General features: G+C 39.8%; 1 protein-coding gene across 1 annotated transcript; it reads right to left on the bottom strand.

The window, feature by feature from the left end:
* Positions 1-12,038: 12,038 nt before the first annotated feature.
* RSL24D1 (ribosomal L24 domain containing 1) lies at positions 12,039-19,960 on the bottom strand. Its single transcript, XM_062628052.1, has 6 exons — positions 19,796-19,960; positions 17,688-17,801; positions 15,258-15,330; positions 14,424-14,487; positions 13,846-13,931; positions 12,039-12,430 (listed from the first exon to the last, which is right to left on the bottom strand). Exons 1-6 carry the CDS (start codon positions 19,874-19,876, stop codon positions 12,357-12,359), a joined length of 492 nt encoding a protein of 163 aa, XP_062484036.1. The 5' UTR covers positions 19,877-19,960; the 3' UTR covers positions 12,039-12,356.
* Between the last annotated feature and the right edge of the window lie 5,244 nt (positions 19,961-25,204).

Below are 25,204 nucleotides of genomic sequence, written 5' to 3'. Positions count from 1 at the left end.
ATCATGTACGACAATGGAAAATGAGGATTGCAGCCGTCTTAAACACACTGATTTTTGATTTTGCACCTTGCTGCTTCGCTAGAAGTGAAAGCATGTGTAAAAAGATGAATTGGACCTTCTGTTTTCATCTCTCACTACCAATATTAGAGAAGAAAGGCGAAAACAAAGACTAGAGAACATGTGAGATCAAATCAGGATAACTCAAAAGAAATGCTCCAAAATGGATGCGAAAAACAATGTTAAGAATTTCTTCTCTTATTTATGAGGTTGTTAAGTTTTAATCAAAACCATTTAAAATACCAGCAACTCACACTGTGCTTTCTTCGTATCAGCCTACAGGAAATTATGCCTTTGGTTCTTGAGCTTTTTGATAAACAACCAATATTCCACATAATGGATGAGTACCTAAACACGATGTGAAAGATTCCCATAAAAACACTAAAAATACATTACATTTCAGCACTTTAAGCACGTACCAGGTCTACCCTCATCTAGAATTAGAGGGAAAGAGCTCCACAGCAATTATTTCACATCTAGCTCTTAGGACCTAGTGATTTCTGCTCCTGTCTTTCACCACCTGAGAGTGGCATTAAATAACCCAAATCATGCAACAACAGTAAGAAAGTTACCATGTAGAATTTATTACCCTTATAAAGATTTCTGGGCTGTCAATGTGTGAGGTTACTGAGTAAGATGGCAGATGTAGAGATACAGACAAGTAGAGCACTGTGCCCTTGCCCCAAGGGAAAACCACATCATACTGTTACTGTGTTCTGTTACTGTGTTCTGCTGAGACCCACCTGGGGTCAGCTCTGGGGCCGCAACACAAGAGGGATGTGGACCTGCTTGAGTGAGTCCAGAGGAGACCATGAACATGATCAGAGGACTGGAGCACCTCTGCTATGGAAAGAGGCTGAGTTGGGCTTGTTCAGCCTGGAGAAGAGAAGGCTCTGAGGAGACCTTAAAGCTCCCTTGAGTAAGGGAGACTCCCTTGAGTAAGGGATACTCTCAGATCCAGTTTGCTTCCTTCTAGCCTCAGGAATGACACATCCAAGACAGGCTGGATGTGATCCTTTCAAAATATTTATCTTTAATTTTACAGGTATAAAAATGACAGTAGATAGGAATCCCTGTTGCACAAAACCCCTGCAGCTGTAGTGCTCAGGCTATCAAACAGTGCTTCCTCCCTTCTCCATGGCTCAGCCTCCACATGTTCCACCCAAGACTACTACTGATGCTCAGGATCTTGAATTTGCTTTCTGAAAATTGATGGTGCCTCTAAGGATTAACCAGGCCACTCTGCCTCTCACCTCAGGGCCACGCGCTCTGAAGGATTTGAGTAAATTATATTTTATCTTCCCTGATCTCTGTGACCACATGTACTTTGTGCTCCCAGGGGACTCAAACACCCAGACTCCCTCCATTCCCTCCCCAGGAAAGCCAACCTGCCCCAAGGGATCCTTCTAGAGTACTGTAAAATCAGTTAAGCTGCCTGAAAACAAGCAATTGAAACAGATTCCACACAGCATTCAAAAATCAATCCTTAATTACAAATTGGCAACCTCAGAAAGGTCAGACTGAGGTGGGTGAAACAGCCTCACCAAAGAGCCATCAAAATTGATTTAAAAAGATTAGAGGGTAAAAAAAAATACCAAGAAAGAGAAAAAAGAAAAAATAAAGTTAGGTTTCTTTTGACAGGACTTCTTCCTTCCACTCACCCACTGCATAAAATGTAGGACTGGGAGAGTTGATGCTGTAACTGTCTCAAGCTCATCAGGTATTGACACTTACTTTTTGGAGCTCTTCGTCCTTACATCCACCCACACTGTCTCCAGAATTAAAAATTCTAAAAAAAATTCTGCAAACTCTAAATCCATAGAACAAAAGGTTTTTCCGGGCATTATTCCCAATATATCATACAGGTATTGTGCATCCTCTGCCCAGCAGAAGTTTCAGAATATTACAGTGGAAAAGCTGCAGCAAAAAAACTAAATGGGCACCTGACAAAACCAAACAAACAAGGAGTAGAGCTCTTTGTTAATACACAAATTCAGCAAAGCAACTTCAAGGAAGAAGAGGAACTTGAGTAGTTTAATTTAAAGTCTTTGCTGAACTGAGGTCCCACACAGAGAGATTTCCTCCTTTTACCTTTCAGAAATATATGCGATTTTTCTGAAGTTACATGAGCATCTTTAAGTATTCAGCAGAAAAGATTCCAATCGCAAGACAAGCTGAAATACCATCAGTAAATTCAAGTTTTTGATAATGTTTACCTCATTTTCAATTTCAAAGTACACAGAATGCCATATCCTGCTCGCTTTTCATACGTAATTAATCCCACCAAAATCCTTTGGGACTACTTCTGAAAGTAAAAACGAGCAGGATTTAGTTTACAATCCAATACCAACAGAAAGGGAAAATATGATACAGTGTTTTATCCCTAGCAAAGACCCCTGCCACTAAATCCTCATGAGTACAGTGTCAGTGTGTATTCTGCAGCTAATCTGGCAACAGGGCAATTTCCTGTTTGTAATTTGTATTTTTGCCCAAATGACTCTATAGAGACAGATGGTTACAACAAAGGAGACAGTTTTGGAACGATACCACCTTCCCTCAGGAGTATTTCACAAGATTAGTTTGGAGACTGCCGAAGTAAGACTTTTTGCCAGGTAGCTGAATACCCTGAACACCTTCTTCAGTTCTGGCTTCTTTATCAAATTCTTAACATCTAATAAATATAACATTGAGGAAAGAAGAGCAAAAACACATTTCTGTGACTGGACAATGCTTTGAATGTGCGTGACTGGATGTTGAGATTCATTTCAAGTTTTTATTGCCCAAGAAAGCAAAGCTTTCCTGACTGCATTTTCTGCATCCTTAGAAGTATGCCCTAGGTTACTGATTATCTGGGATCCCATCATCAAGTTTTCAAGAAAGATACTTGTTTCCTTCAGGCAGCAATGGCTCAAGCAGATCAAGTTTCTAAAATGCAGGCCACACAAATCTGATTTCAGCCAAGGGCTTTATTCTCCCTCATAATTTTCCACTGTTTTCTGCCACTGATTAACAGGCCTTCTTTGTTTTGTTTTAAACCGGAAATGAGGAATTTTTAGAGTTATCTACAAAAAATACATGCTAGAGTTAGTACAGCAAGCAATACATTCTTTATTTGAATGCTGAATTTGACTTTCAACACCTTCAGCTTAAAATCCTTCAGGGTTATCAGGTAGTAAGAGTGATTTTTGGACAATGAGATGAAATCAAATCAGATGCTGCTGTGATCGACAAACCGGAAAACTGCCAGTTTTGATTTTGATTCACCCAAGTTTCAGAATTAAAACTGCATTTAGAATAGTGGAAATCTATCTCACCTTCTATCTATCTGTTTTGCCTGTCTGCAGACTGAAAAAGACATCACTTCTTCAAGGAATCATACCTGGCCGAGATACATTCCTCATAAGCTCAAGGGCTAAGGGAAAAGTTCGTAATTACATTTTAAAATGCTGGATTACATTTCATGCTATAAATCATAAAATCTGCAATGCTGGAATCAGGAAATACATGTGACTATGTCATCAAGTGACTAGTTTGGGAATATTTCAGCTCTTTTTTCCTGTCTCCCTGGTGAAAATAGATATTTCAGTGCTAAATTTGGTTGCTTATTGCCTTATGCTGGTCAATTAGGATTTCTAAATTACATAAGCAGAGAGTTTCTGAAACATTGCTAAAGGGGAAAATCATACAGAATACAAAGTGTTGCTAGATATAAGAACTGCTAGAATTCCCAATCATTTAACTTCAGCAAAAGCAGAAATAGGTAAGATGTCCCACACGTTAAGTATTCACCTAGTAAAACAACAGCCAACTTCTTGTTTGCATAGAAGCTTCTTTATTCCCAGTCAGGTGCTTGGGGTCAGACTAACAGTGATTACTGAATGGCATCATATTAATATGATTCATATTATACTGATTTCTATCAGGCACACACATTAACAGTCAAGTAAGACTGTCTCATGATTGAGCCTGGCCCTAGAGGTCCCAGTTAGCAACACAAACCTATCAGAGCTGAGAAAATAAGACTGACATTAGATTAACAATGTCCTGTAGGCTTCCAAGATAAAATTAATTGCTGGGCTAAGTCTCACTTTAGTCCCTTACTATGCTTGGCAAAATTGGAAGAGAAGGAATGCACTCCTTGGGATTAGGTAGAACATTTTAGACAGGACTCAGAAAAGCTAAGCAACTTGAATAAAATCACTGAGGAAAGCAGAGACAGGAATAAAATTCAGGTCTGCTATCTTGGAGCTCTCTACTCATCGCTCAGCTATTGCATGTAATGAGTAGAAATTAAAACTGCATTCTATGTAAGATGTCAGAATTTCCTTCTAAAAAGGTAGATGAATTATAAAACTCCATACCAGTGAACACTTTCCTGCATCTATCATCAACTATGCTTAATCATTTAAGAAAACAGCACCAAATTTCTTATGAATGAAGTGCTTTTAAGGTGATATTCTAGGGTTGTTAAGAGCAGCAGATGCCCATCTGTTGAGATCTATTTTGACAGAATTTAATCCCTTTGCAGTTCTTTTTTTGCATGTCTGTTTATTTTTTTATAATGTTGTCTCTTAAAAGCAAACCGTTACCTATGACACCGATGCGTTCAGCTAGTCATGGACTTGTATGTTCACTAAAGATTTAGAAAGAGAAAACATAGCAAATGACCTGGGATGTTATAAATCAGAAGAAATGTGAACAGTGAAAGTTATTTTCTGCCTGCAAAACATGCAGGAAAAAGCAAGGGGTATCAGTTGAAAAGAAACAAAGAACAAAGGAGAAACAGTGTAGATACCCAGGGCACATCCATATCTTGAATATTGCAAGAATTTCTCATCATTCTATCCCAACATACCATACACGAAGAGTGGATGTAAGAAAGAGCAAGAAAAATGCTAGAGGAGTATGTTTTCCTACAGAACAGGTACAGATTAGGACCCTTTGATTTCAAAAATATGTAACTGGAGGTCCACAACACTGCAAACACTGCAGGGGGTGACAAGAATCATTATTCAGCTTCTTGCAAGACCAGAACTACAAAAACCCTAATGGTATCAAACCCAAATCGTAAGTTTGTTCTTCTTCACAATAAGCAATTAAGCAGAGTATTCCTCACCACATTACATTTGAGAAACTAAAGTATAGAGGGGTTAAAAATTGTTAGATACAGTCATAGTAAACTGTAATTGCTGGTTCACCAGCAGTTTCCAAAGAAATCCCTAAATGACTGTTTGAATTTATAAGAAAACCATGGAAAAGGTCACTCAGACGCATGCGTTGTTGCACTTCTCTGAAAGGATCTGTCATACTGGCCACCGCTGGTAGTACAAGGTTAAATGAACTTTAGATGCGAATCATCACAAAAGTTCTCCTATTTTCAGTTTAAAGGCTTTAAAGGTTTCTAAACTGGATTCAATATGACTGTCATAAAAAAGTGAAAAAACTATTAGCAAATTTTGGACAAACAGATGAAACTCATACAATTAAGGGAGATATAAATGAATACCAAAAAACTCCACACTCTGGAAGAAGTAGTTCAGCAGAAGTTGGCATATCCTTAGAAAACAGAGAGTACTTTTAGATGTTCCGTATATGACCAGGTTCATGTAGATCATTACACACGATACAATAAGAAAGCAAACTGAACTGAGTGAAATGCAGACCCTGATGATCACTGGAAAAGCTTGCAATATTGCTGCCTGCAGATACTATTTTCCTTTCATCAGAGGAAGTGGATAAATTTGTTGTTAGAGGCCTACAGGATTTTACCCTGCTCAGCCATCTTTAGCTTGAACTAAGAATGTGTCCTGTGTTCACAGCAGTGTTTTTAAGCAGAACCTGAATTCTATATATCTGCTGTAGAAAGCCTTCAACAGCCAGCAAAAGCAATTTTCAGAGGGCAATCTCCTTCCCTTTCAAAACAAATGAATCTACATCAGCTGTGAAAATTGAAGAAAGTCTCCTGTCACCTTTGTATCACCACTTTCTAACAGCATCAGTGACAAAATGTGGCACACAATCTCCCCCCAGGTCAACACCAGACTTGGAGGTAGACATGTATGGACAAAAAGCATAAGTTCCTAAAAAGCAGCATAGCAACATTGCCCAGATATCCCAGGGATCCTCTCTGTGAGGCAGCTCAAGCAGTAGCAAGGACATGCCCTAAAGAAATCTGGATTACAGCATGTTTTGTGCACAGATCATTCTAAATTTATTCCTAGCTTAAGGATAAATACTATTTCTTTCTAAATATCACACAGGAATTAGGATCACATTATGATATATGGTTCTTCTGTTTCAAAGGAAAGATTTTCCCCAGAGATCATTCACAAACTGGGTAGAGCTAATCAAATTAGCCTTGAATGGCTTCCCATCTGTACCCAGGCACAACTGACCAGAGAAGGCAGAAGCAGCCCAGAGGGGCAGCCTCATTGGTTCTTTCTGATTCCAAACCATCATCAGTTTGTTAGGCTTGTTAGAAGAAAAAGCTGTCTTCACACAGCTGAGTTTTAAGACTGCTGCGTTCAGGTCTGCCACCTTTATGAATAAAGCTAAATCTGTATGCCCTCTACTACTCTGTCCCTGAGTGTTGTGTCTAAAATGCATAAAGCGTGAATACATGGGATTTGAAGTCTAATCTGAACTTGCTTAATGCTGGGAATGTCAGGCAATAGTCCCTGTATGAAAAAAACCTATTTGGTCTTTCCACATCTTACCTTACCCAGTCCTAGAGTCAATTTCCGCAGCCAGGCTAAAAGAATTACAACATTACCTTAGGAACCATCTTGCATAAACAGAGATACTGTAACCAATGTTAGCTTCAACACAGGAAAGAATTTCAGACAGCTTTTTATTTTCTCAAGTACTGAGAAATCTCTCAAATTCTCCACTCAGCAATCACTTCAGTCAAAGAGGATTACACCAAAGCAATTCTCTTAATCAGCAAGCCTGGTGCACAGTGGAGTCTTACAGAAAACAGCTCATGTAACTGTAAACAAGAATTTCTTGTCAATTACACAGAGAGCCCTGCCTTGATTCTAGGTGGTAAGTTGTGGGTGCACAATATTCTTGCTTGTAAATATCACATCTATTTCCATTCAGGAGTCAGTTCCCTGTACTGAAACAACATCATTAATAAATCGCAATGATTGTAGAGCTAGAGCTGATGTCCCCCTTCACCCATTACATACCTTTACTACCACGTATGTATGTGTGCAAGATAAAATGGTCTCTTGAGTACTTTCTGAGGGTGAAACAACAGCAGTTTAAGAAACAAGTGTCTTTACCAAACCAAATGTAATATGAAATACAAGAGATGTCGTATTATTTCATTTGTGAGAAAAAAACAAAAAGGGGAAAAAAAAAAAACAAACAAAACAAACCAACCCCAAATCCAAAATAAACCAAAAAAAAACCCAACAAACAACTAAAACCAGCAAAGAACATCTTCCAACTCAGCTACCTCCACAGATCCTTATTTCTCCTTCTGTTCCTACCTGGTCTCAAGTCATGCTGCTTGTTCAAAACACTATGGCTAAAATCAGGCCAATTAGGTCACTGTTAGGAAAAAAAAAACACCTTCCTTGTATGTAGCAAACATCACCAAAGACTAATTATCAGTTATACCAACGTTAAAAATCATAAAACCAAACAAACTTAGGCATTTCTCTGCATACAGCCTTTAAAATTGAGATCTAAAAATACATAGACAGACAACAAGCAGACCTCAACAATTTTATCAGCGGTTGATTTATTTTGGCTTTCTGCTCTCCCTGGTCGCAGTTCAGTGCAACCCATAAATAATTTAGGCCAGTGAAGGAGATTGAATTTTTGAGCCCAGAACAGTAATTGAGGAATTGAACAGCCTGGAGACAGAAATACCGTCTCCAGGGACATAAGCCTTTGGACCTATTAGCAGCTGTCTATATTGCTTTTCCAGCCATTGACACATATGACCATGTCAACATACTGATTTATATTTCTTTGCGTCGCAAAAGGACAGATCTTGTACGTGTTCTGGGCTCCATCATGCTGTTACTTAAAGAGTACCTCAAGAATATCTCAGACTAAAAAGTCAGATCTTTCAAAACTACGGGAAGGCCCAGCTTCCTGTGAAGAAAACAAACCTGCACCAGTTCAGCACAACTTCATTACACAGAAAGCAGTAATTTTCACCTTTTCCACAGAGTATTAGTCAGCACTTGCAAAGGGAAGACTGAAAGGGAAGCCTGGGAAGGTTGTTGCTTTTTTCTTGAAACAAACCCAAGCAAAACAACAGCCCCTACCACCACCCACCACTTCACTGTTCTCAGGATCAAAAACTGACAAGAAAACAAGAGACTCCGCAGACAACTGAAGCAACAAGTGGAAGATTACAAAACCAACCCATAACCAAAGGCAAAAATAAGCATCTCCAGCTCTTACTCTGTCTGAGGACACGGAAACGGCCTGAGCACAACTGCGCGCCTGCGAGGTCCATGAGCTCCTCCCAGCGCAGCCTCAGGGCCTCTTCCCCTCAGGAGCGACGCCCTGCCCTGCCACCAGCCTTTGGTGGCAGCTCCCTGGGTGCTCCCACCACATAGCTGCTGCTCCACCTTCGGTACACACACACACACACACACGCCTGATCCACAGCTCCATACACACAGATAAACACTTCTTTCCCTCCCTAACTCGCCATCCCACAAAACGTAAACCAAACGGTCTAAAATGGCGCCATTTGGCACGGCCCACGCGCTTTCCGGGCGTGACAAATGGTTCCGCACACACCACCCCGAGCAGTCAGGTTTTGGAGAGTTACGATGACAATCACATACCAAAAAAGAGTAAAACTTGATAAAAGATCCCAAAGGCACCTCTGAGGGCTCAGGGCAGTGCTGCAACCTCTCAGGGCCACAGGCCTGCTCAGGGCCCTGCAGCCAGAGGCAGTGAGGCAGTAGGCACAATGCGTTAGCACAAGGTTAAGCTTCTCCTGAAAACAAAGCCAGCATTTAACTTGAAATCATTAAAGTGATGGATTAAAAAGGAAAAGAGGAAATATGAGAAAAAGCCAGTTAATAAATCACCATTAAAATCCACATTTCCACATTTTGCACAGTCAGAAAAACACATCTGTTTTTGTTTTGCAAGAAAAGATGATGGCAACTGAAACTAAACAGCATTTCTTAAAACTAGGGTATCACATTTGTACTGATTGAGCCCATGATACTTTGTTTTGAAGGGCTCCCAATGGCATCAAGTACAAACACGAAACAGCATTTGTTGGATCTAGTAAATGCCAAGCAAGACAGACTGTATACTAGGATTAAGCACTACCTGTTATTCATACATGAATTCTCTGATTAAATGGTGACTCAAATGGACACATCATCATCATCAGTCTTGTAACAGACTACTCACAGCGCCTTGTGCTCCATTCCTACAAGATCTCAATACACACAGGATCAGTGACGGGGACATATGTCACCAATAGAGATCTCTATGAATAATGATGTGCTGCTCATAAAATACCATCTCTCTGACGTGCTCTGGGGGGAACTGATGGAAGGTCCTGCTTCCCCAGACGACTGGGCACTGATCAGCCCCACGGGCAGGCAATGGACAGAGGCTCCCTGTTTGCACATCACCAGCACACCACCCACTCCTTCGCAAGGCAGCATCTGAGCTAAAGCTGTTCAAGTGGAATGAGAAATGTGTTTACTTCCTGATATTTGGCAGTGTTTTTCCATGACCACCAGAATACCGCTCAGCTGGGACATTTTCTCTCCAAGCCTTATAAACAAAATGCAAAACCTGAAAGAATTTTCAGCTTTGGCTTAGTTGAAAGTTTTCATCCTCAGGACACTAAGAAAACAGTTCTCCACCAAAACATCTCTGAAGAACAATTCCCGTTAGAAATGTGGATGGATAGCTAAAAAGAAAAACCCTGACTCTTTCTCAGCTCAGCAGCTCCTCAGGAAGATCTCTGCAGCTGGTTATGCAGGGATGGGCAGGATGGAGGGTAACTAGCCCCATGTTGCTCAGATGCAGTTCTTCCCCCTCTCACCATGTGCTGCCTCAGCAGCATCCTGCTCCAGCTGACACAGACAAGAGGACATCATAGCAATCAAATTAACATACAAACACTCCCACAAAACACAAGGGTGCCTTCAGAGCAGGTGCTGTAAGCATGTTGCTCATGACAGATTTTTAATCTCAACTACCTATGTACTCACAAGGTATACCCAGCAGGCTGCAAGTCTCTGCTGCTCAGGAGAATAGCACACATGCTATTCTTCAGTATTAATTTTCAAAGCCCATGCTTACAATTATACTACTATGCAGGCTGTAATGAGGTACACAGGTTAAGCAATTCATACAACTGGCAGGACGCTTAGGATTTATGGCTGTACTCCCCAAACGGCTCTTCTCAGCTGCCGCACAAAGACTGCTTCAGTTACAAACCTTCCAAGGAAAGCGTTAACAATCCCAGAGAGACACTTTTAGAGAGCACACAAACAAATTAAATATTGCAGCTCATTTAAAGATACATGGTCAGAAGAACTACAGATATTATGTACAATAAATAATTTAATGCTAAAAAAACTTCCTATGAAGATTGTATATAAATATGACACAATATCCAATGGGATTCACTGCCTTTCTCTGCAGATTTACTTTACTATTTTTGGAGAAAATTAAAACTTGGCACTCAATGAACATCACATCTTAAAAGCTCATTAAGAAAAAACTATAATAATATTTTTAAATTACCAAGCTGAAATATTGAGTTCATTTGTATAGTCACACATAAACACACTAATTAACATTTTGTGAAAGTCACCCTTCACTACTTGCAAGCATCTTAGTGTATATATAGCATGCATATATATATATATATATACACACATATACACTGTATTTATACTGTAGCATCTTAGTGATTTCACCCCACTGACGTATGTCTTCTGGCCAACTTACCGTATGCTTTTCAGATGTTACTTATATTACAGTTTACAGGAGAGATACTAATATTACAGATTCAAAATACTTCTCAGCTATCACATTATCAGCCAAGTTGAAATGACAGCAAAACTTTAATTTTATGAAAATATGAATTATATTTTTATTACTAGAATTCAATTATTTTAGCTCACTAAAATGTATCATTCTAAACATAATTCATAAACCAAGAGATGAAAAACTGAGTACAATCACTGTTTCTTTCACACGTACCCGTTGCCTTTTTTCCTATGTTCAAATATGACTCTCTTCTGAATAACACAATACACATGTAGGTGGTAGTAAGAAGTTTTCCAGTGCTTGATATAGCACATATTCAAGCTTGGAACAGAACTACAAATTACTGTTTTTCAGGATAACTAGCACTCACAAGAAAGTAAATACTATCTTTAATGCCTTTGAAAGGCTTCTCTGATCACACCGTTGTAAATAAACTGCTGACAGTTGAAAAAAAGCAAGCGTATTTATCTCAGTACTGATGACACACTGAATAAAGATAAATACCACCAAAATCCGCAAAATACTTTAACATCATCATCTTTTCTATCAAAATAAGCTCGACTGCTAGATAAAACAGTCAAAAGTGTGATTTACTGATCATCACGATCAGTCCGATTACACATCACATTTGAATTTTGGTATATCACGAGGATGGCAGGTCCAACTTCACACCGACTGTTATCACCATGACTGTTTTCCAAACAGCCCTAAGTCCTATGCCAATGTTAGCCTTGCCAGGCTTAAGTGTCAACTGCAATGCAATCCTGGGGAAACTGACTAAAAAAGGAAATAAAACAAACACTATATGCATTCATAACAAACCAAGAAAACGTCAGAATGACAAGAATGCAAAGAAGTCCGGACTGCACTGAACTGAAGAAAACAATACATCCTGCCCTACCCTGTAACCATTAAGACGGATTTTTACCTACTTTTACCACTTTGAAAGAACAGATAAAATAAGACAAAATACAAAAAGCTCAGGGCCAACATCTTTTATTCCTGGAATTATCATAGAAAAGTTATGCAGAAAGTGTAACTTTCCAAGGAGCACACAGTATCTCAAACAATATGCTTTATTCTCCATCCTGCTGATATGTTCTCAAGTTACAAAACTGCAAGCACTGCCCAAAAAGGCATCCCTCTTACAATTTTTTTTTATAAAACCAAACTGCAAATTCCAGCTACTCATTAAAAGGTGTTTTTCTTCAACCAGAAGGATAGTTTTGAATGATACCATGAGAGGCAATAAAGAACTGTTAACTGCTGTAGAGATATAAATAGAAAATAAAAGTCTTTTAAGAGTCTTCTTCCATAGCCACATCCTCTTGTAGCTGCTGCACCATTTTGTCCTCCAGCTGTTTTGGTGTGCCTTCAAAGCAAAGAAAAAAGTTAAATTCAACATGTCTCTCTAAACACAAGTAACTGTTGTTCTTCGGACAATGTCTATTCTAGGAGTTTAGGAGTAACCCATCAAGCTTACAAATATTTATTGCTAACCTCTATCACCATGTAAAATTACTCAAGGTTTCAACAGAAGAGCTGATGCTGGTTTTATGCAAAATCTAAAAGCATATATTTTCATGTACTATGATGAACTCTGATAGAGCTCTTAGCAGAATCTTACAAAGGACTATAAAAATGCATTACTTTTAACAGATCAATGGCCTTCACCCATTAGTTTTCATACCAAGATTTAAGCCCTCCTGAATGCTGTTTTGGATGACAATTGTGTTAGCTCCCCATAATACTACCAAAAATAATAAAATCCAGGGCTGACATTTGATTCTGCTCTTCTGAAGGCCCAGCGGGAATTGCAAAGCACTGAAAATGTAGCTGTAATTTGACAGATGTGCTGCACACTATTGTGCATCATTCAGTTACCATAAGCAAAGGCAAACAACCAGGTTTATTCTTCTGAATTCAGATCTTTTTACATTTTCTCCTTCTTCCCTCAAACCAAAGTTTAAATTTATCCTGACAAAAGCTTGTTTGACACAAAAAACCACGGAGACAAAACCACTGGTTATTTTTATAAAACAGTAACTAATGGAAACTTCCCTCCATTACACTACTTCATTACCTGTATTTTATAGAAGACATCATCTTTACAATCCATTTTATCAACATCCTCTAACACAAGGCAGTGCTTGTAATAGTTTAGAAACTAAAAAATTATTTAGGAGAAAGAGATTTCTCCATCTGAAAAACTCAGTTCACAAACAAAGCATACACATTATTATACCTGAAATAGGCACAGATTTTGGTGAAAGTTTGCAAAATTTCCATGATATTTTAAATACTGCTAGGCTTACACTGAAGAAACAGTATTTTCATGCAAGTTTCACTATACACAGTGAACTACAATAAAACCTACTCTCAAAATTAGCTAAGAAATTCAAAAAGCAGTTTAACCACTGAATTTTGTATCAATCAATGGTATAGTCTGTTGAGTTCAAATAACCAGTTCAAAGGAAAGACTTAAATAGATGTATTGGGTTAACAAACACACAGTACATACAGTATCAGATGTTGAGTGCAATTTAAAATACTCAAATAAGGAAAAGCCCAGCATGCAGAACTGGCTAAATAAAATGCTACATGTGACTCAGACCAAAGGCACTGCTTATGTTTAGTGGCAAGAGCTATTCTTATATTCAATAGACATATTAATTATAAGAAAAATGCACAGGATTTTGATCTGTAGAATTAGTTATATAAAAAAAAATCATCATTAAATTGTATACATAAATTAACCTAAGATAACGAGGTAAAGCAAGTTCTTACCTGCATGTGGAGCACGAAGAAGGTGGATATTCTGTTTGACTTCTTTGATGTCTTCTGCCTTCTGCAACTCTTTGCTCTTCTTTAATCTGGGGAGGGGAGAAATTAAATTCCATTACCTTCAAAGAGAAGATGTGTATTTTTGTTCCACTGCAAGACACATCTTTAGCTAAAGGTACGGAAACTGTAAATAACTATAATTATAAGGAAATAAAGTATTTGAAAATGAATTCAAGCATATACTGGACACAAAAGAAAAAAAAAAAATCAATAAAAACCCAACAAAAGCCACTACTACACCAACTTTTACCAGAAATTTGTTTAAATCTAAGACTGTTTTACAAACAAGGAAATATAACTATTATCAGGTGTACAAAACTACATTTCACTGAACAGCCAATGAAGCATAGTGGTTTGGTAGCATAGTAGAGCCCACTCAAACTATTCCACCCCATTGCTTGGATGACTGTGTCTGTACAAAGCAAATAACCATTTACAACTTTCAATAATCGTTTCTCTGGAAAGACTGACTGACTAAACAGGTTTGTAAGAGCTCCCATAATATAAATAGTTCTCCTCACCTGTTCATAATAAATCTAGCTTGACGTTTTTGCTTTATTTCCTCCACTCTCTTCATTGCATCAACTGAAATAAAGCAGAAGTTGTTTTAAATATGCTTACATACCTACAGTTGAAAACACATGCCAGTTTGCGGAGCAACAGACACAGTATTCCATAATACCTCTATAGCAGAAGCAACTGTCATAGCATAGAGGAAGTTATTCCTTTCTCTGAAGAGCAGTGCAGAGAATATTCCATGTAGCAACTATGGTAGATTGTATTTTCAAACTTATTTATACTTCCACTTTTGTGTCTACATATATTTTCTACAATTAACCATCATTTCTACAATTAACCATTAATTTACTTGAGGTCAGATGCAAGCTACCACCTTCTCCTATGTGGCATTTGTTCATGACATAAGTAATTCTTCTACTTTATAGCAATTGATTTATTAAACCAACTGAAGTGGAATGAGTGGGAAGAAAGAAACAAGTGCATCAGTATAACGGTGTACACTGGAAGCCTCTTAAAAAGCTGGAGAACCACTAAGGTTTTTTGAAGATCATTCAAAAAAACAGTTTCGGGGGAAAACAAAAAAAAACCAAAGAAACAAAGAAAAAAAAAAGCCCAAGAAACCAAATCCCCACCCCCCAAAAAGCCCCAAACAAGGGCAACTCCACATCTGTTCACAACTCAAACCTCCTCCACATATAAGAATCTGGTCATTATCCCAATAATTTCACATACAATTAATACAAAGTGTATCTATGAAGTCTTCTGAAAACATTTTTATACACAGTGAGTGTTCACTCCCCAAAGTTCACCTCTTGTCTTTTTCTACAATGACTCACCAGTCTTGTTCCATAACTCTCTCTGGTATTTCACTGGTTCATTCCTACGTTTTTCAAACTCAAATGAATTATCCTATATTAAGAAAAAGTAAATATAGATCATATACAAAGCATATTTAGATCAATACATTCTTCCTATAGCACTCACTCACATAACTTGTATTTTACGTGGTATTTTTCCTCCCTTTCAGAATCTCAATTTCTGTATTCTATTTCCTTCTATTTTACAGTAATCCATAAAGGTTGTTAGAGTGGAGAGTTTGACCTCAAAGTGTCAGAAGCCACAGTGATTTGTCTGAAGAGAAATATTCCCTCCGCTGTTTTCCTTTTAGCGAGTCAAAAGGAACAGAGAAGACCAATGTGGAGTGGGAAATACAGAGTAGACTAGACAGGTGGAAGGCAAAATTGGAAGCATGTAGAGTAAGAAGCATTTAATCCAGGTCAAGCAAGTTCTGCTCAAGAGCCTGTATTTTGAAAAGGATAAAAAACCCAAAAAAATCCAAACCCCCAAACTATTTCATTTTAAGAATATTGACACAATACAAATTCATTTGAAATTGTTGAATATTTCCTTCGAGGACAGTGGAGTTGGGACAGCTGGAGGTTTTTCTTTTTGCTGTTTAGGATTTTTTCCCCCAAGAGCTTAAGATGGAAAAATAATTTCCTCACTTTTTTTTTTGTTAGGCATGCTCAGCTTTAATCCAAATTTATCCGAGGACTTTTCCCTCCCCAAAGGTTCTTTCTTGTAGTGGAGAAGCAGAGTTATCAGACCAGCTGCTGATCTTTACTTGAGCAGTTCCAAAGACAGAAACTACACAGAACAGCAAGAAATGGCACATACGCACTCACAAGCCATGCTCTATTGGCAGATGAATGCTAGTTTTCACTAGGGGATAGCATTAAGCAAATATGAGCTGCAGAGCACACCCTACACTAACATCTACATGCCACTCTACCTCTTACCAAAAAAAGTCAAAAAGAACCTAAAATTCATTTTCAGCCAAGCATGACACAGCACCACATCAATTCACCGCAGTTTATCCCAAGTCAGCTTCTACATATTTATAACATACAGTATTGTTCTGTATCCTGAGAACACACCACAAACAGCAAAAACAAGTCCCACAAGAGTACAGATGTTCAAAGTGCCAGCGTCTTCTAACCTACACCCACAGAGATAAACTACAGCTACCTCATACTGGCCAGTGAATCTTTTCAATTCCAAGTATGAGGGGACAGACTGACCAACTCTGCCTCATTCTGAGTGACAGAATAAGACAGTCTTTCAAAAATACCTGATAGGATTATATCCTCCTTCAATTTTTTAATAAATGTATATATATAAAAACAACAAAAAGGCATAAAACACTTGAAACCCATGAAAACAAGTATATATTTAACCCCTTCCAATGTACCCGCTTAAAGCGGCAAGAACCGTCACCTTCCTACAAACTACAGTACTTCCTATTGTCACAAGCCTATTTAGACAGTTTCCCCAAAGCTGGCTTCTGAAAGAACAGATACCATCTGAACTACAACAAAGCCCTGTGTTTGTATATTGATTTAACTCTTAGCATATAATCTCAAAACTGGAGCATACTGTCACCTATTTAGACAAGTATAAAAGAATTTTTAATTAAGTTATTTTCAAAAAAGGTAACTTAACTCAGCCCGAAACAGCCTGAAAGCAAGAAATATAATTACAGAAGGTTCCAATTAATCATGGCTTCTCAGAGTCACATTACAAAATAAAATCGTATTCTTCCCCTTGGAAGACCCACAGAAGGCAGCAAATCAGTGTCAAAATACTTACTAAATTGTTGATTATCTGTTTTTTGACAGAATACTCAGTCACAGTAACTCTTGAATTATTTAAGAACTGCCCCATGAAATATGAGTATTCAGTATTTTTACCACGGAAGTAATTTTTGTTTTGATATTGTTTCTAAGATCTCACATGCTGGTTTTGAAACATGCCTACCTCTGCAAGGACTTTCTCTATATGCTGAATATTTTAAAGATACTTCAGAAGGTAACCATCTTACTGTGTCTACACAGAGAGACTTCCTGGAGTACCCAGTAACCCAGATTATCTGATTGTGCAGAAATACAACTACCAAATGGGTATATACAGAGGGTAGAGCATTTATATAGAGAAAAAAAATGCCTCTGATGTGGGAAGCACCATGTGTTACTGTACAGACACCTGATACACTGGCTTCCACACCAAAGCTGAAACAGGAAGTTCCATGTTACAGACAAGATGAATGAACAGCTCACTCGAGAAAACTCTCAGGTCACTGCCACAATCCCTCTTTTCTCCACTTACTGTCTGTCACATTCAGCCGACTGATCTAACCTGTTTGCAACTGAAGAGGCTGGATTTCTGCCATTTTAGTGAGTTAAGTGTAAACCAGGACAACTTCTTACCACTGTCAGTTCTTTGCCAGCTGCCTTCCGGAATGCTTTGGTCCACCTCATCTTTCTGGGATTTCGCTTCCTTTTAAAGTTTCTGTGGCACTTTGATTTGCAGAATCTAAATATCTTCAAGAAGATGCGGAGGAAGAGGAACAAAACAAAACAAATGCTTACATTCAAATCGTAGAATCTTTGAATAGTTTGGGTTGGAAGGGACCCTCACCGCTCATCTAGTTCCAACCCCCCTCAATGGGCAGGGACATCTTCACCTAGGTCATGTTATTTCTGCCCCACTGCAAGCATGATATCAAATGCTGAAGTTTCTCTAACAACACTGCTCATAAAAAATGACATTCATCCCACAAATGTCAATACTTTTAGTTCAAATACCTCTATTAACAAGAGGTTTCAAGCATATCCTCGTTCTTTCATTTACAGTCATTTTCACAGTTCTCAAATATTTACAATTAAGCTGATTATAAATAAAATACAGCAGACTTGTGAGAATCAACTGCAAAAATAACTATAAAGCCAAACCTGTACTATGAATAAACAATTGTCTATACCTGTCAGCACTTTTTAGACACAGCACCATCCTGACAACAAAAAATCCTCATACCTCTCACATAATATTTTTGAATGCAATACACACACACACACACACAAAGTCTATCTTCTGGAGTGTAGCTTTAAGCCTTAAAGATTACCCTGCAGCAGGACTCCTAAGCACATCAGTTAAGTCCTGGATTGAATTTAGTGAAAGCTATTTTAAAGCATACACCAAACCATTCTAACTGACCTTTTTTCTCACACACGCCCTTTCCATTTTTCTACAGATTCTAGACTGATTTTAGGTACCTGTCACTGGCTGCCATCAAAGCACCTTATGCTCATCTGGGCGATGTTTTCAGGCCCATTAAAGATGCATTAAAAACTTCACTACTCATAATTTAAATTTCCCCTTTGCTGGTACTGCAATGATGTAATTAACAGCCAAGCTGGAGAACAGCCTCTACTGCAAACTGTCCACATCCAACAGATTTTCCAGTCAAAAACAGTACGTGGCAAGATGCCAGTTAGGGCATGGGGGGAGGAGGGAACAGGCAATACACATAATCATACCCCTATTTGCAGTTCTTAATATTCCTTAAATCTGTGCATCCCTTGAACTATCCTGGCCTGGCTGGTATCCAAAGCAGAGCTGGAACTTGACCTCAGAATACTAAAAATTAAATTCGTTATTAATGAGGTTTTGAAAACCCTATTTTCTTCAATCACACACTCCTTCCCATCTAAAGTCATTTCTAGAGAAAATGAATAGAAAATATGAAACTTATAGAGAAGAGAACCAGCTTCGAGTAACTGTATTTTATTAAATGCTTCTACCATGTTTTTTCAGCCTAACCCAATCAAACCTGCCGTTGCATTCAGCTCTTTCATAGGTTATCAGTTCACAACTCTCCTGCCATTGTGCTACGTTTTCCAACACACACCTTGTGGCCATTTTCTAGTAAATGGGACTGTGCCAGCCTACATATACCTCTAAACTCCCAGAAACTGTACCTCAGAAGCTGACCCAGGCTTTGTTTTGACACCCAAGCACGGGAAGGAAGCTATCCGTAAGCTTCGCTGCACCCTGGGGCCTGCAGTGCCCTGTAATGAGCTCAGCGGCCTCGCAAAGCCCTCAGTGCAGCGCTCGTCCGCCGGCAGCCCCAGCTGGGTGAGTCCCACCAGGTACCCGCTGAGGTATCGGTCACCACCGCACACGTAACGGCCAGCGCGGGCCGCGCGGTGGGTGAGGCCGCCCCATACACCTCGCGACCCCGGCACGGCTGCGGCCTCGCCTGCAGGCTGCGCTGGGCGGAGACACCGCGGCTCCGGCAGCACGAGGGAAGCGCTGCCCCCCGGCCGGGGACCCCGGCAACACGGGGGGGGGTGTAACCGAGCCCCGAGAGAAGAGCACACCGAGGCCGGGGATAAGGCCGCTGGCCGCTCCCGCAGCGCGGCTGCCTTCGGGGCCCCACGTGTGACAGGGGAGGCCTCCCCGCAGCTCCCGGGCCAGGCCCAGCCGGGCAGGCGGTGAGAGGCAGCGGGAGCCGGCGTTGCCGGGCGGTCAGTACCTTGCAGTCGTTGCGCACGAACATGACGCCGTGCCCCGGGTAGATGGGCCCCGAGCAGAAGTAGCACTTCTCGATCCGCATCGCGCCGCGCGGCCCGCCGGAACCGCGAGCTCAGCTGACCGGAGGCGGAGCGGCGCCGCCCGGCAGAGAGGCCACAGCACCCCCTGCCGGCCGCGGGGCGCCAAGCGGCGGTGGAAGCGTGCGCCCGGGCGGGCGGTTGGGCTTGAGCTGGGAGGGGTGCACGGCTGTGCAAGGAGAGAGCCCTACGGTGTTTTAGCGACAGCGGGATCGCTACGGAAAGTAAAGCAGGCATACGGGGAAGGGGGAAGGCATTACTGCTCCGAAAGCGAGAGAAGGGGCCACAAGGCCAGCCCCTGCACAATGCTGGGGCCGGGTTGTAGGAAGTTCTCACTGCTGTGCTCTGGGGGAAGCTATAGGAAAGTCCCACGCGTTGGCTGACTGGAGCCACAATTGCTAAGTCACTGCACAGAGGTACTGGGGGCAGGGCTGAGAAAAGCAGTAAAAACGCCAAAAAGCACGGACGTGTTATGTTGACTCACCGGATAGACCCATCAGCCCCAGACATGCCAGGTGCAGTCATGACACCGAGAGCATGGTCCAGCCTTTGAATGCACTGGAGGGAATCCTGTTGAGAGCTGGGAAATACTCATGCCCCTGGAAGCATTATAAAACCTCAGAACCCCCGGAAAACAGAAATGAACCCCATACACAGAAATGAAGCTGGGGTGAACTCTCAGACAATACTGCACCTCCAAATCTAAGCTGACTTTTCTCTTTCCCAAGTGACCCTCTGCTTCCCTGAAACATGGTTGTATCTTAGTATGGATATCAAATACAAACGAAAAGATTTTGTGATCAGCTTGTGTTTGATCCCTTCTGGCTTCTCATTATGAATGCTATGTTACAAATTAATGAAGCTGAAATAGCTCAGTATTAATATAAGGATAAAGACGGTAGCCCATGGAAAGGGAGTCAGACACAGATTTTTAAACCTGTAATTGATTTACTCTGGAATTCAGACAAATCAGTTTCTGCTCCATTTCCATATTTGTAAGATCCAAGCTTCCTACAGGGGAATTAACTTTTAAAGCAAAATTTGAAGTACTGTCTAAAAGTGATGGCTCTGCATGCATTACCCTAAGGAACCTGTTGCTCCTTCTGGTCCCCTCCTACAAAGTTACCTGTTTATCATGAAAGGTTCTAAATCCTAGGCCCTGTACCTTCCTAAACTGTTTGCAGTTGGAGCTCTGCAATTTTAGAGTCTGACATCTTCCTCACCACATAAGGCTTTACAACCATAATTCCTGTTTCTCCATTTAAAAGAAATTACCTGAGTATTTGGTAAAAAAATCCACGTGTTGAATTGCATGTTCCCTAAGGGCAGTTTTAGCTTTCTGGCTTCTAGAACGACAGAAAAAGGCAGTCAGCTTGGGGCTATATGAAGAAAAGATGGAAGAAAATAAAAGAATAGCCTTAGCTCAGTCATTAACCTTATCAGCACAGAACTTGTCTCCAATCTATTTGCAAACCAGACCTCAGCCACATCCTATTGCAGGAGACAGAGGCTAGAGCATATGACTTGTGACTAGCACTCACCCCCAGCCCTGAGGAACAACAGCTCTGAACTGACTCAGAGCCAGAAAGCAAGATAGGACTGTACAGGATATTAGCTAGGCTCACGCTGCACGCCGGAGGGAAGGCTCTGTGGCTGTGACAGAAGATGGCAACCTAGCTGATAAGAGGCAATAGTAGACACACATACACAAAGCAACTTTATGAGGGAAACTACGAAGACACTGAGTTTACAGCTAGAGGCAAAACCAAACAGTAAACAAGTTTGCTTAGGTCTAGGGCTGCTGTGCTTTGGCATATGCAATTGCAATCCTCTTTTTCAGTTTGATTACTTTGAGTTTCCTGTTCATGTGACTTTATTTTCCCCTATGGGCTGTATTTATTTCACTGAAAACAGCTTTTTCTGGCAGAGTACTGTATTGTGAAGTCTTTGGTGGCTTCTACAATTTAAGCACTGCCGATTACAGACTGTCACCAACGCCTCCAGCAGACAGATGGGATGTGAGAGCACAGCGATACTACAAGCATTTGTAACTAGACTCCCCTCAACACCTTTTTTCACACCAAGGCGCTAACCTCCTCCTCAAGTACAAACCATTGTGCTGTGGATTGCAAGTGCTTATTCCTGATCTAAAAGCAATTTAGATTGAAGGTTGCTGGAGCCAGAATCCAGTTTAATTATAAAAAATGAACAAGTACTTCTACTCAATTAAGTTACTCACAGACAGAATTAGGTATCCAGCTGACAAACAGCTTCACTGTAAGAGATTCTGCAGCAAACTGAGCTTGTTTAATTTCTGACACAGATTATCACAGCAAGAATTGTTTCACCAAACATCTCAGCTTCATACCTTAAACCCATAGCAAAGGTCTGGTCTGCAAATATTTAGGTACTTGTCCAAGTTTCTTAATGTAAGTAAACATTCATATAAACTGTTGTGTACAACCATATATAAGAACTGACAACTGTCAGGCATGTGCACTTGTAGGACAAAGCATACAATCATGTCAGTTGAAAGACACTTCTCAGGTCATCTAGACCAAAATCCTGCTCAAAGCAGGGCAAATTAACATCAGGTGGCTCAGGGCCACATCCAGTTGAGATTTTGGTGTCTTCAAGGATGCAGATTCCATAACTTTCCTTAGCTTCTGCTCCAGATTCTAACTACTTGTATAGTTACATTCTTTTCCCAACAAGAACTTTTCTCTGCTGCCTCTCTCCTATTCTATGCCCTCTGAGATGGGTCTGGCTCCAACTTCTGTATACCCTCCCATTGGATAGTTCAAGACAGAGGAAAGGTCTCCCTTAGTTTCCTCTTCTAAAGCTAAGCAAACCCAGTTCTCTCTCCTCTTATCCCTTGTTCTCCAATTCTCTGATCCCACAGGCATCCACTGTACTCACACCGGTGTGAGTACACTGGGGTGTCCAAAACAGAACACCAGATGTGGTCTTACAATTACTGGAATACCCAGTCATACCTGCCCTTGTTAAAATTAATGAGGTTTGGTTCAGCTCATTTCTCTCACCTGTCAAGGAACCTCTGAATAGCAGCTGTGTCCTCCAGCATATCATAACCTACTTAGTAATACATGCTGCTCTTGATTGTGAAAACTCAGGCTCCTTACCTTTGTGGAAGCTACAGATTTTACAAGATGTACTGTGTGATTCCCTTTGCTCTGAACATGCTACATGCTCACATTAGCAGCTTTCTGAATGTTTTATGAATACAGAAGTGTTGCCTTTATTTTCTTCTATGGGTCTGAGCTCCTTCTGGCACCACCCAGGATGCATCAGGGCCCCATCTGACTGGTTTGGTCAGTGCATCAAGAAGTACGAAGGCCACAGAAGAGAACTGAAAAACCCACAACACATAGGGACAATGCAGAAAGACACAGACTGATACTGAATTGAGACAACAGGAAATGTTACAATTCAATTCAACAAATGCTGACAAGATTCAGATCAAGAATGTTTAACTATTTTATATTGGTAAGAAAACCTGGGACAATGCATCATAATCATTTCCAAAACTTTGTTCCATTACAGATCCATGTTTTGGTCTGATACTGAATAGAGACAGCTTTTCTAGAAATAACAGTTGCTCATCACATGAGAATTCTTATTTGTTTTGTAAAACCAGGACTAGACCAGCAACAGTAGCATAACTCACTGTTAAGGAACATCTACCAGGATCTCTCACGAGAGTTAAAAAGGGAACAAAAGTTTTAACACAAAATAATTCAAACAGATAAATCTTATGGCACATTTCAAAGGCTGACATCGAAGCAATTTTATGTAGACTCTTTTTATATAGTAAATAGTTACATATAATATCCATGACAAAAATATTACAGCTTTAGTATTTAATATCCAATCTAAATATAAGTATTCAAAAGAAAATATTTTTACAACATTTCAGTAGTCACTTAGCTCAGTAGTTGGTTGTAATAATCCTTAATGTTTTCAGGAACTGGATGGAGCTATAAGCACAAAAACTCCTATTAAAGTTAATACATGACAAAGTTCCACTGCAACCCTCTGAAAAGCAAAGAGTTACATTAGAAGAAATTCAGACACAGAAGTACACTGAAATATGTTGTGTCCTACGCAGAGCTGGATACTCTACTGGTAAGAAACATGATGGTAACTTCACAAGGCACTCCGAATTAAACTACAGTAACTCCAGTCCACAAGCATTTTAGAATCTTGGTATTGTGCAGTATAAAAAAACCCAGACCAACCCCACACCTATATTTATTCAGTATAAATTGGTTTAATCTCTGTCCTAGCCCCAGAGCAGTCAAATTATATTGCACTTATAAAATATTCTGTGTAGGCTGTGATAAAATCTAGTATTTACACACTGTGTTTGTTAAAGACCAATGCAATGTAAAATATTTTAAGAACCAAGATTTAACATTTATTCTTGTATTACTAATATAACCAGAGGCTACATTAAAAAAAAAAGTATATTTTATTAACTCCTATTCTAGAAACATTTTTGGTCCTTCAGAAAACTTGTGCTGCAATTCATGTTCACAACTGGTATCAATGCCAGCCTGAAACTGCAATAGTCAGAATATTTAAATAAATAAAAACATGATTTCTGAAGACGTAATAGCTTCGGAGTTCTGTAAACTGGCTGCTGAGGAAAGTCTGTAACAAGACTCAATTTGGCATATGTTTCTTTAATTGGCAATACCTTACAGTTATACAACCTCTGCCAGGGTAGAAAACAGTTTGGTAGGCACATCTTATAAATCTGTCTGGAAAAAAAGACCCAAAAAATACTGACTGTTCCTTAGTTATATGAACAATTAAAATGATCAAAGAGTAACATGATCCACTGAAACCAAAACTGACATTTATGTGATTTGGGGGTGGCGAGGTGGGGGAAGGGGGGAGAAAATTATGTCTGTTCTTTTTTAAATACAACCTAAAGGAAATGAACAAACCATATATGAATATATGATAAACATGAAGTACAGGACACAAAGGTTGGCAGAATAAAATGGGCATAATAAATCTATAGAAATACTGATCTAGACAGAACTGGTGTCGTAGCTGCAGCTCACCAGCAGACAATCATAATTTTTCAATTGAAATTTGAAGAAACTTTCTAAATCTGTGTTTGGTAAAACAAATTCAGTGCAACGCACTAGCTCTGATGAAACTTTGCTGACATCTAAGTTGCCCTACATTCCCGTTAAAACATAAGTGGTAACAAAAGTAACAACAGCTGTAGCATTATACCTTTTATATATAAACATATGGATATGCATGTTCTAGAAATTCAAATGATGTCACGAGGCCTC

This window comes from Pezoporus occidentalis, unplaced genomic scaffold, assembly GCF_034315485.1.
Source record: "Pezoporus occidentalis ecotype Australia unplaced genomic scaffold, CSIRO_AGI_Poc_V1 ctg11, whole genome shotgun sequence".
In the NCBI taxonomy this organism is placed as follows: Eukaryota; Metazoa; Chordata; class Aves; order Psittaciformes; family Psittacidae; genus Pezoporus; species Pezoporus occidentalis.
Note: the sequence above shows the minus strand (reverse complement) of the source record. Positions and strands in the feature narration are given on the sequence as shown.